General features: G+C 37.7%; 2 protein-coding genes and 1 pseudogene across 2 annotated transcripts; all 3 read right to left on the reverse strand.

Moving 5' to 3' along the window:
• Positions 1 to 205: 205 nt before the first annotated feature.
• LOC113324180 lies at positions 206 to 3,069 on the reverse strand (annotated as a pseudogene).
• A 1,308-nt stretch (positions 3,070 to 4,377) lies between these two features.
• Positions 4,378 to 7,551, reverse strand: LOC113321627 (cation/H(+) antiporter 15-like). The gene is made up of 3 exons (XM_026569528.1): positions 7,099 to 7,551; positions 5,999 to 7,000; positions 4,378 to 5,743 (listed from the first exon to the last, which is right to left on the reverse strand). The coding sequence occupies exons 1-3, from the start codon at positions 7,414 to 7,416 to the stop codon at positions 4,643 to 4,645; spliced, it is 2,421 nt and encodes an 806-aa protein (XP_026425313.1). The 5' UTR covers positions 7,417 to 7,551; the 3' UTR covers positions 4,378 to 4,642.
• A 1,621-nt stretch (positions 7,552 to 9,172) lies between these two features.
• Positions 9,173 to 11,188, reverse strand: LOC113322328. The gene has a single exon (XM_026570403.1). It carries the CDS (start codon positions 10,875 to 10,877, stop codon positions 9,369 to 9,371), a length of 1,509 nt encoding a protein of 502 aa, XP_026426188.1. The 5' UTR covers positions 10,878 to 11,188; the 3' UTR covers positions 9,173 to 9,368.
• Positions 11,189 to 12,727: the final 1,539 nt, after the last annotated feature.

Raw genomic sequence — 12,727 nt, forward strand, 5'->3', positions numbered from 1 at the left:
TATAAGAAAATTTTGGTCCTACATGCCAACCTTTTTTGTTTTCTTTTTATTTGACATAAGATATGCAGACCAAGTTACCATTAGAAATAATGTAAATGAGGAGGTGAGATTTAGATTGGTATGCCTGGTAAACATTATTTAGAGAGTAAGCACGTAAGCACAAATTCGGACACTGATAAAATATGGTGAATCCCATCTGTGTTGTCAACGTTTGTTTATTCATGTTAATTTTCCAAAACTTTCAATGTTTTACATACACCAAGGAGAAAAAAAAAATGAAAACAATAAAAGGTAAATTAAAAAGTGTAAAAAGTAATTCAACTAATTTATACCCAATGTATATATTCAGACTGCTACTCTAGGATGTTTTAACGTTTCCTCGACTTTTTTTGGTTCTTCTTCTTTTATGGTCGTTGTTGCATGACTAATATAGACCCGGACGTTTTTGAGTCGGAAGAAACAAGCATGTCACCTATAACCCCTAATTCCGGGAATTCATTCCATTCATTAAAAGCTTCCAATAATTTTGATGATACTTTGCCATGTTCTCTTCCAACAATTAGAAGCTCGAACGAGTTTTCGATTCTTTTAATACTCGAAATAAGTTCTACTCCATCTTTTACCATCTCTTCTATATACTCGACATTCTTGGAACCTGCAGTTTGAAGCCTAAACCCATTTACTGTATCTTGATCTTTCCTCTTCTCTTTTGACTTTTGCTGGTTATTCCTTTCACCAGAATGCATGAATCTAATTACTGTCAACTTTACGTTAATGTCATCTCCAATTCGAGCACCATAAGCCAATGCCTCGCGATCGTCTGGACCGCCCAAGAATATAACCGCTACGTTTGATGGAGATCTATTACAATTCATACCACCAAGGTTAGCTACAGAACAATTCATACCACCAAGGTTTGGTTGGACCTTTGGCAATTAGTATACCTACAGAACAAGGTGCCTTCTTGAGAACGTTTATGTTTACTCTTCGGATCCCTGTTGTGGACTTGGGCTGTGTAAGAATAGCTGGTTGGTGGTGAAAGGGTATAATTATCAGGGAGGTTCTTTTATCTAAACCTAGTGAGCAAATATCGTCATGCATTGTATTATAAGGTGAGATGGCTGTGAAGAAGCTCACTGAAACGATTCCTTTGTTGTGATGTGCATATAATGTAAAGGACTTGATGATTCGGGTTGTAGGGTTCATTTCTGAAGGATCGGTAGGGTTTGTTTTGTGAGTGATCAGTAAAGGTGTTGGACGGCCTTGAAGTTGGATTAGGTGAAGGGTGTAGACGCAGATGGGACTGTATGTTGTTGCATTGGAAGCTTCAAGGAGATTGACAATGCTTGGGACATTCTCTTCGTAGTAGACACAAGCAAGAATTCAAAGTTCTACGTTGGGTTTGGAGTGCTGGATGGTTTTTCTTTTGTAACCTACATATTTTTTTGAGGGGTCATAGAGAAATTTGACAATGACTGAGATTGAGCCAGTCATGATCAGCATCGTAAGCACCAGACTTCCGTAAATTTCCCTGTCAATAAGCTGCAAGTACGTAATATCCCAAGTCACAAAGAAGAAACATCCAAGAAAAACAAAAGACTGATTGATAGCCAGTTAGAGATGTTTACCTTAAGACCCATTGCTCGTACCCATATCTGTATGTCTAGTACGCCTTGAACATTCATGACGAGTCCTAGAGTTAGAGCATCTTGGATAGGCATTTCGGAATAGATAGCAGTTATTATAGTTCCAAAGAACTTCCCAACGAAACTGAAGAATGCCAGTAGCTGAACGACCACAAAAGTTGAACTTCTTATTTCGGACAGCATGAATGGGCATGCTCTGGCAATTACAAGCACTGGCACTAGTATACCCGTACCAAAACAATCAAGTTTATCATCTATTGCAGCTCCCAACGGCGGCCCAGGTGGAACAACCAGACCCAGAAGCAACGGACCAACCAAATAATGCTCCCCAACAATCTCACCGGCCAGTGAAGAAACCAAAACCGTAAGAAATATGAAAAATACATACTCTTCCTTGACTGCTGCGTCATCATGGCGTTTGTGTACCCATAGCATTATGGGTTGTATAACGTAGATGATAATTATGATGATTGTTAAACAACTGCAAAGTGTCCACATGATATTCTCTGGAGTTTTTGAAAGTTCGCTCTGTTTAAATGTTAAAACTAAGAAGACGGAAATTAAGCTGCAGCCTCCGCTGATCATGGACGCGGACATGGCTATTCGGCCAAGTTCGGAGTTTAGGAGATTTAGATCAGCCAGGAAGCTATTGATGACATGAGGTGAACTCAGGGATGTTAATCCTGCAATATAAGGGAGAGATTCGAGTATTTCCCTGGGCACCCAATGTATGTTATCTTTCACTAAAATATAAGCCACTAAGGTCGCAAGAACGGAAGGTAGGCAGAAGCTAAGGAATCCTACCAGCAATGCCATTTTTCCTGATTTTCTTACCATACTTATATCTGTTTTCACTCCAATAAGGAACAGAAAAAACATGGAACCGAAGTACTGAACTGTCTCCGATATATATAAAGATGCATTGGCGAACAATTTTTTTGCGAATAATTCTGTTTTCCCCAAAAATGAAGGACCTATAAGTAGACCTCCCTGTTCCACACAATGTATCAAATAAATCATTTTAGATACATGCATCAATGTTAGTTTACAGAAAAATGCAAGGGCATGGACGAGGGAGAGATTAATCTTACTTACGATCATCTGAGCGACAAAAGAAGTCACTCCCATGGGTTCCAAGACAAATTTCATGGCTGATGTTGCAAAAGCTGTGATAGAAGCTTGAGCCAAGAAAACAGGAATTGAATAGTTGAAAGGATCATCTCCGTACTATATGCTTGACTTTGTATTCATTGCAAGTGGTTGAACTTCCCATATAGTTCCTTTAAGATCCTTGAGTTCTTTCGCTTCGTTGACGAAACGAAAATATCCAGAACAATTATTCAAGATTGTCGCTGTGTCCAGAAATATTGTCGTTGAATTCATGATTTTCGATAAATCCATGATCGTTTCTTCAGATCAGATGAGATCTGAAGAAAACAACCATATAACAAAAATATATATATATATATATATATCTCCACTATTTTGCAAATTATAGGACGAGAGGAATGAACGGTTTACTGCTAGGTGTTATTGTGAATTCTAACCACTTAGATTTTTTGGCCTTACTAGTTTGCCTCAGAATCTTATTATGCGTGCGTAAATTTAGCATTTTTAAGTTGCAAAATGTTACAGCTGAGATTTTTTATTAACAGATGTTATCGCAAATGGACTCTACAAATAAGGCATGTTGGTTTATTATATGTGTAGAACAGCGGGTATACTTAAAGAGTTTCCAGCCAATCACAGTGCGGCATCTAGGGCGCTGCTGCAAGAATAGCTGTCAATCTAAACTACCCCGGTTGTCTTTTCAGTATTTGTGATGAATGTCTTTCCTCTTCTGCGCTGTTTTTTGAGGATTTAAGTACCCAACACAACCATTGGAATCTCCTTTTCTAATCTACTAACCTGTAGTTAACTAAAAAATACAAAATTTTATCTAGTATCAACCTTAGTTAGCTAGCTATGTACTCTATGCGAATTCACCAATATGATATTTAGGACTATCATGGATTAAATCATTGGTGGATTGTTGCTGAACCACCAATACTGATCCATTACAATGTGAGTCACGTGAAGAAAGCATGTCCCCTACGTAGTCAGCTGCTTGATGTTGCTCAACCATCCTGTCTGTTACTCAGTGCCAGTGGTGTCTAAAAATGAAGATGATTCTCTTATTTTGCTCAGTCAGCTTTGGAGTGAGGCAACGTTCAGCAGGGGCGACCTGAGATCACATGAATACACCCTAAGAACAAACAGTGAGTGTCTGATTTTGGTTTTCCTCATGTGATCTCAAGATGCTCCTGTTGATCCTCCTCACCTCTTTTTGCTTCTTCTTCTTAACTAATCTCTATTCTTCATTTTGAGAACTATTGAAGATGATTTCCACTGTTTTATTTAATGTAAACCTTTTTTAAACGTACTTTTCTCATATTCTGTACTGCATATCTGTTGTACTACTGCATACAAGCATTAAGTATAGAGTCAGCAGTACTCAAAGGGACTGATAAAAGTACACATGACATGTCTGTACTACTTTTCAACCCATTGTACTTCATTATTTGAGTTTCACAAGAACTGACAAGATTTAGTACTAGATTTGGTGTATCCCTTTTCATTATCATGATTTGCAGTACAATAGACCCATTTGTTCAGTACAAATCCGTCCCTATCACTCTACTTTGGCCAACAAAAACCATGGCCTGTTCCAAACTAGTTTCTGTCAATGAAGTGAAAGAAGAAATCATGGCGTTTATTTTTTTCTAGGAAAATATACTTGACTAATCAAATGAAAATTGGCAATTGAAGTGTAAATCTACAAAAACTGCATCCAGAACTTAATAACAGCTGTTTGTTTGCTATGCATGATACATGTCCTAAATTAATCAAAAAATCCTACTCTTTGCTCCTCTCTTTTTACTGTCAGGTTCATGGCATATCCTCAGCTGGCTCGGCTATTCTATGCTGGGGTCATGGACTTCCAGGAAGGTGATCTGTTACACAAATATGTTGTTGCACCACCAAACCGAAACAGGACTCGTACAATCCGGCGAAGCAAGCATATCTCCCACCAATCCCAACTCTGGATACTCACTCCATTCTGTCAAACCCATCAACAAAGGTGAATCCGCTTCATGCCGTCTTCCTACCAATATTAGCTCAAAATTCTCCTCTACCATTCTTATAGCACGTACAGTACCAACGCCATTATTTACAGCCTCTTCTCGGTAAGTTATTCTTTCACAATCTGCATGATTTTCTTTGAACTCATTCACCATTTCATCGTCTTTCCTTTGTTCTACTGCATGATGATTACTTGGTTGGATATCACATTGTGCCTCGGTTACTCGGAACAGTGTCAGATGTAAGCTTGATTGGTCGCACATCCGTGTTGCATATGCTAATGCTTCTCTATCATCAGGCCCGCCTAAGAAGATCATGCAAACACGGCTGAAAGCTCTATATGTAGCTAACACTGATCCGGATAAGTTCCCACGGTCAATCAGAACAGCAATCGAACAAGGTGCGTTGTTGAGGATATTTATGTTAACGCTACGATGATGAGTAGACTGAATCGTTCCATCGACATTCCACTGTACGTGGAAAGGAACAATTATGAGTGAAGTTCTTCTGTTAAGTCCAAGTGTACAAACATCATCATGGATTGTGTTTAATGGTGCAACACTAGTGTAAGATCGAAGAGTGATGAATTCTTTGTTTTGTTCTTCATATATTCGAAAGGTATTAATGATTAGTTCAGATCTTGCTGGTAGTTTATTTAGAGATTGGTGGGTGATAAACATCGGAGCGGTTCGACCAACAAGTTCGACGAGGTGAAGCACGAAAACAGCGATAGGACTATAAGGAGTTGGATTTGAAGCTTGAAGAAGGTTAATCATGGTGGGTACATTTTCTTGATCGTAGACACAGACGGCTACTCGAAGTTCTGTATTGCGTTTGTTGTGCTGAATAGTTCTTTTTTTGTAGCTTATGTATCTCTTTGAAGGATTGTACAGATATCTCAACACAGGTGAGATTACTGCCGTTAGAAGCATCGACGATACGGTCATTACCGTGAAACAATTACCGCTTATAAACTGCATTCAACAAAACAAAACATCCCAAGGAAAAATCAAATGGTAATATATTGTGCCGTTCCACACTGCATAATGCAACTAAGAGTATACTTGTTTTTTTGCTGACTCGGCCCCCGACTCGGCTCGAGTCAGATGCCAGACCGTTTGTTTTTTATTTTAAGTCAGATCCAGATGAATTAGGTGTTATCAATCACATTCGATGAATCAGAAAAAAACAAACAAGGTGTAAATTGGAGTAGAAATTGAAATGTGTACCTGAAGTTGCACTGCACGGCTAAAGAATTGGATATCAAGAAATCCAAGGGAACCCAAAATGAGAGCAAGAATGAAGCCTTCTTGGAATGACATTTTACAAAGGAGACAAGGCACAGTAGTTCCGATCATTTTACCTATCAAAGCTACAACACTTAATAATTCCACCATCAATGCAGTCTTCATGTCTACCAATCTCACATCCATTTTCCCACCTAGTATCATGTAAAACAGTGGCAAAAACAGCTCTGTAGTAAACCACTCGAGTTCATCCGTCAATGCAGATCCAATTGGCGGTCCGTCCGGTATTGCTAATCCGAAAATCGTCGGGCCAAAAAACAAATGTTGGCCGAACAATTCACTTAAAAATGCACTTAGCATCATCATTGCCATTATAAATGTCAAGTACCATTCTTTCACTGGTTTACCCTCTGGTGATTCTCTTATCATCCAAAGCACAATTGGTCTCAAAACCAATACTATCACAAAGATTAGTGTCAATGAGGATACAATGGTCAACACCCACGCTTCTGCTCCACTTCCCATGGTTTGTTTCACTGTAAAACCAATATTTAGCATTGTCATACTTAATAACCCACTGATCATTGATGCAGAAGTTGCAAGATAACCTAACTCGGAATTCAGAAGGTTGGGATCCGCTAAGAGGCAACAGATGACATGAAATGAATTAGAAGATTCTAGAATGGCGACGAAGAGAAGAGAGCTTTCTAAACTATGTTCCAGTTTAAAAGAAACTGCCAAAATGTAAGCAAGAGGAATTGTGAGTAGTAATGGTAATATGAAAATTGCTAAACCTATAAACCAAGCTCTTTTTCCACATCTCTTTATAATTCCAACATCCATTTTCAATCCAATAACAAACAGATACAACATACAACCGAAAACTCCCAGTGTTTCCGTTGGATATACACTCTTCAACGTGAATACATGTTGCTTGAAACTTTCATCTCTCGAAATACCCGAAGGTCCTATAAGTAAACCAGCCTGTTGCATACGTAAATTTACGCGATTAGTGTATGATATATCATGGTATGCCGAATATACTGCGTGAGAGAAAGAAGAGAAGGGACATAGCACATTACCAATACTTGAGGAACAAAAGAAGTTTGATGAAGAGGCTGCATAATGAACATCAAGAACCGTATCATCAAAGCACCGATAGAAAATTGCATGAGAAAGTTATCCACGATGTAGAACAAAGGGTTATCTCCGGACCACAAGCCTTTCGACCCTGCTTTACTTGAATCAAAACATAGGAATGTCCTACCATTTATCGGTATGTTCAACACTATTGCATTATCGATCGTTACGTTGAATAATGTCATTCCGGGCGGTAAACCTTGAGTCAATCCCCCTGGGGGTAAACCACCTTTGCTCAGCATTGCTTGTAAAGCACTCATGATTGCCTATAGAAAATTATCTAGAAAGAATTGAATATACAACAGTGTACAAAAAGATTCAGAGAAGAAAACTTGGAAAAACACAGCTGAAACCAAAACAATGGAAAAAAAATCTTGAGGGAGAAAAGTGGGATGGTGGTGTGGCTTGGAAATGAATGAGGTAAAGAGAGATTTCAGTATTTGACTAATGGTACTGCTGGGCTCAGCTTATCCTGTGGGTAGCAACAACCGAAAGATGCGGTAAAACATGTATTATCCTAATTAAGGTAAAATGGATGAGAATTCATTTTTGTCTACTCCTCCTGCATGTTAGAGGAAACAACAACTAATGCTACAATTTTGGAAGTTAGATTCCTCCCCTCTGTCTAAAATGGGCTTTTGTGAATTTCAACCGAAATGGAGAGAATTAATCCAAGGATGCATAAATCCTATGAACCTTGCAGGGTATGATCAGGAAACATTTTCCATGAGATTCATGCACCATTCAAACTCCCTGCGTGATCCGTGTATGATCGCACCCAACAAAAACAAACCACATCAATCAGATATGGATGGACCCATTGAAAACAATAGACGAATCGCAGTGGACGGCTCAAGTATAAACCCAATGATGTGTCCGCCACTTGCTAAACACACTTGCAAGGGTAAACTATATTCTTCAACCACATATGTTAACACAGTAATTTGATTTATTGCAATAACAAAAGGTGGTCCTAAACGAAAGAGAATCAAAACAACCGAGAAAAAAGATGATATCCTAAAGCGGAAAAAACGAGTTATTCAACCAGAGCAAAAAAGGGTATAAAGTTCCCAAGCAAGTTACAGTCAGGAAACTTCTGACACATTTGAGGATCAGTCATAGATATCTGGAAGTCGTCTGATGGCACCAGTCAACTGAAAGCAACTTAAGAAAATTCAACTTCCTCGGGAGAATTCAACTGCAAGCAGCAGTCATATTTTGGTTCAATTGGAAGGTCCTTACGCCTGGGCAGCACTTCAGTTACGACTTGGGATCAGAATCCCCTTCAACGCCAATCTATATGTTACTGGAGAATCTTTCTTAAACTGTGCTCTTCAACCAATTCGGCTGATCAGAACCCTGAATTGTGTTCACAAGACCTGCTGGAGTTGTTGAAGATTGAACAAAAAAAAATCTTTGTGCAGAATTTGTATCCATCAAAGTCGGAGACAAAGACTGGATTTTCACAACAAAAAAATCAAAGTGCCAATATTGTTCTTGCTACTGAACAGAGCAGTAAAATGAAGGAAAGAACAGCTCCGCTGGAGTTTCAACTTTTGATTTCTAAATCAACAGAACAACTCACAAAAAAGAAATGCTGGTCTCCAATAGATTACCAAAACCTGATGAGTAAACAAAGATAGCAGAGAGTTCCGAGTCGTTTCAACCTACACATCCTGTACTAGCTCCTAAAACGTGCAACTCATCTTCAACACAAATTACTTCATGACAAATGAGGGCACCAGCTTTAGCCTTTGGTGTTTGGTATCCTAGCATCTGAATCTAATTCTTGTAAACCTAACCCTGAAGTCCTGAACCATAAAGGATCTTATAGCATGGAATGACAGCTTAACTTATTTGGACTCCAGTTACAGCTGCTAATCACTTTAAAATACTCAACTAGGAGGGCCAAGAACCTTTCCAGTCCAGTTCACAAAATAAGTTCCACACAGATATATTCAGATTCCTATGAGCAAACAATATCTCAAACAAAAGATCAAATGAAAACAGACAGTCTAAGGAACTACAGAACATTTGGGGTTTTCATTTGCAGGTATAACAGTAACATAGTAATTGGCAACATAAAAATGTAAAAAAAAAATATCAACTTTTCAATGCTACAATTTTTTGCACTAAGAAAAAGAAAAACAGTATCCAGATCTAAGAAGACTGAGAAAAATATTACAGAACATGCGTGGAGATTGTTACCAGTCTAATACCATTGATGAACAAGAACTCCGATATCCCGAAGAGAATTAAACAAACCCAAGCATTGATCATAACTCTGTTCATACTTAGAACTCCTTTCTCTGGGACAACATCTCTGCCATCTATTATAATGACACTCAAGAAAGATTTCATCAATTAAACAAATTGCTCCAGTTTCAATTAACCTCGGAATCAAATCAAATTCAGTGCCTTCAATATCCATTTTCATGACAACAAAATCTTTCTCCGAAACCGTATTCTTCAACCAATCAGCAAAATCGAAACCCTGAATTTTATTCACATTATTAGCAAGGCCAGTATCAGATTTCACAGGTTTAATTCTCCCCATACCAGTTCCTTTAGCTTCAATATTCTGACCAGGGTCTCTATTCACCTCAAACAGTAAAGTTTCATTTTTTACCCAAGCTGCATATGGTAAAAGATTAATCCCTTTCTTCAATTTGTACTCTTGATGAAAAGTCTTATCAGCTTCAATTGCATAGATATCAAATGTCTTGTTTTGTTTAGGGTACTGTTTCTTAAACCAACTTCCAATACTAGATCCATAACTTCTTGCCCCAACATCAACATACACATACCTCTGCTTGAAGTTTATATCAGCCAATGTAGGTAGATACTTGACATTCTGTATGTTCTTTTTCAATGTAATCCATGGTTTCATCGGCTCTTCTTCGATTAACGGCTCCGCATACTTGACCAATTCTCGCTTATGAGCAGGAACTGAACATTTAGTTCCACCATCAGAAATTCTCATCTCATTATCTCCCTGGTAGCTGTTTTTCTTCATAACAATCTCCCGAACAGACGAATCGTCGTCGATATAGCGAGTTCGAATCAAACTACTGCAATTGAATAAACTTATAAATGAATTGTAACTATACAAATCTTTAGTTGAATTTGTGTGAACAACAATAAACCCTTCGGGTTTAAGTGTTCTTTGTATCTCAGAAACTAAATCTGACTGACGAATTGAACGATCAAGACCACCATTACCAATGAAAATAAAATCAAAAGTATTATCAGCAAATGGTTGTTTATAAACCTGACCGAATTTAACTAACGGAGGTGATGCTTTCTTGTAAGTACCAATTGAATCTGAAACACCAATTTCTCTCAATGCAAATACATCTTGACCAATCCTCGCTTCACTTTCGATACATAAAGCTTTCGAATCAGATGATAAAAATCCTTCAGAAATTAGATCTTGAAATATCGAAGAATAATAAGCAACATTTTTCCTCCATTCTCTACTATTCCAAAGATCACGAAGTTCAGGAGTAGATCCAACAGTTCCGGCAACGGAAACTGCTGCATTAGAACCGATTCTTACACCGGTTCCGGCAAGATTTAAATTCTCACGGCTTGAAAAGAAACAAAAATCATCAGCTGAACAAGATCCCCCTGTGATTGTGACTACATATACAAACCGAAGAAGAAGAATAAAAACTCCAAATAACAGCGTCTTAACCAAAAAACTTCTAGTAGATTCCATTTCACTAAAAAAAAATTGTTCTATGAAGAAACCCTAAAAAAATGAGAAAGAGTGGAAATTATTTACTAACGAGAACAGAATCGAGCAGAAGTATGATTAGCACCGATTAATGCTCTGGAAGAAGCAGAAGAGAAGAAGAATAATGGAAGTTTTAATGGATTATAAAGGACAGAATCGGAATTCATGATTTTCGCATTTGGATTTGAGAATAGAAGAAATTTCCTATTTTTTTCTGTGTGTTTCGTCTAGGGTTTGTTGTTGGAGCGGAGAAGAAAACAGAGAAGATAAAGAAAAGAAGAATACGGTGGTATACGCGGGATGGGATGATGAGATGGGTGTGATTTACTGGGCGAAGGACAGTAGGTTCCACGCGGCTATCCAAAGTGGACAAGTGGGTCTATACCAGATTTTGTTTTAGTCCTTGTGGTTTGTATTAAACTACGCAAAATGCCATTGCTGTTTAAAGTAAACGTTACACTGGAATCTTCTTCTTCTTGTTTTTGTTTAGTCGGTACTTTTTGCTTCTTCTTGTAATCTAGTGGAAGAAGATTATTGTTAGTCGTGATGTCATTAGTTGATGGGTAGATCTAACTACACCTACACCTAATTAATCAACAGTTGTGGAGAAGGTTCAGTATGTGTGAGTAGCGTGTCAACTGACGTGTTTGACTTCCATTGCTTGACTATTAGGTGGAAGGAGCTTTGATTCACTTGTAATAAAACTATATCGAAACAAATTTTTCACATGTCTCGGTTTCTTAAACACTTTTGATTTTGATAAAACTATATCGTGTTTGTTTCGGATTTAAACAAAAGTCAGAAACAAAGCTATTTTGTTTCAGAAAAAACTGATTTTCAAAAATGGAAAAGCAACTTGTGAGTTTACATCCAAACACCCTATTAGTCCTACGTTCCCAAATCGGTTTTAGTTATGGAATGCTGTAACAAAATGAACTTGTTAAACGAGAGGATACTCCTGTAAAGCTATAATTGCAATGGGGTAACATCTTAGAGACAATCGATAACTGTGGAAGAGACTTCACTCACTACCACACAAGTACGTACAGACATTGAAAGACAAGAATAAAAAATCAAGTTTGAAACTTTGAATTGAACACAACATTTATTTGACACTGAATTCGGATCTCTTAACGTGCATTTAATAAAAAAAAACTCGTTTTAACTTGCAGTGAACCAGTTCCAATTGATTGACTTTTAGTTTACATTCCAATTTTAGGAATAGTTTGTTGAACATCCACCATTGTAAAGATGTTGTAGTTGGCGACAAATTTGATGGTTCACATACAGTCGTCTCTCCATTCGTTTTTTTTTTCTTTTCATCAACCATCCCTCGCATCTTGTTATCTAGAGACGAGAGATTCCTATCATTTTGACTTTTATTTCCATATGGCTTCTCTTTAATGCAGTTGTAAGTGCATGCTTTCGCTTTCAGATCTACAATCCCTATGTCAACCGTGTTATTTGGGTGTATAGTGTAGTGTCATTTCCCATGATCAAGAAAGATAAAATTTGTCAGGCTGTATTAGTCCCGTAATATGTTCTCTCTGTACTGATCCACCTAAACTCTGTTTTCAGAGATTTGATGTTTTTTCTCTTCTTTTTTTTTTCTTTTTTTGGGCATCATCAACCCGTGGTACAGGTATTGTAGAGCTATTTAATGTAGAAACGTGAAATTCATTCCTGACATTAGATTTATCTATCGCTAAAGCCTGAATAATACAAGATCGAGGAACAACATCCCAATTAAAAATACAACTAAAGTGTTTTGTTTCTTTTGCTAGCCAGTCTGCAACATTGTTTTCCGATTTGGGTACGAAGAAAAAAACCCA

This window comes from Papaver somniferum, chromosome 11 (genome assembly GCF_003573695.1).
Source record: "Papaver somniferum cultivar HN1 chromosome 11, ASM357369v1, whole genome shotgun sequence".
Lineage (NCBI taxonomy): Eukaryota > Viridiplantae > Streptophyta > Magnoliopsida > Ranunculales > Papaveraceae > Papaver > Papaver somniferum.

Coding starts and splice junctions, on each gene's coding strand:
- LOC113322328 (XM_026570403.1), bottom strand. CDS start 10,877: ATGGAATCTACTAGAAGTTTTTTGGTTAAGACGCTGTTATTTGGAGTT.
- LOC113321627 (XM_026569528.1), bottom strand. CDS start 7,416: ATGAGTGCTTTACAAGCAATGCTGAGCAAAGGTGGTTTACCCCCAGGG. Junction 7,001..7,098: donor CTTTTGTTCCTCAAGTATTG/GTAATGTGCTAT, acceptor CGTATGCAACAG/GCTGGTTTACTTATAGGACC. Junction 5,744..5,998: donor GCCGTGCAGTGCAACTTCAG/GTACACATTTCA, acceptor TGTTGAATGCAG/TTTATAAGCGGTAATTGTTT.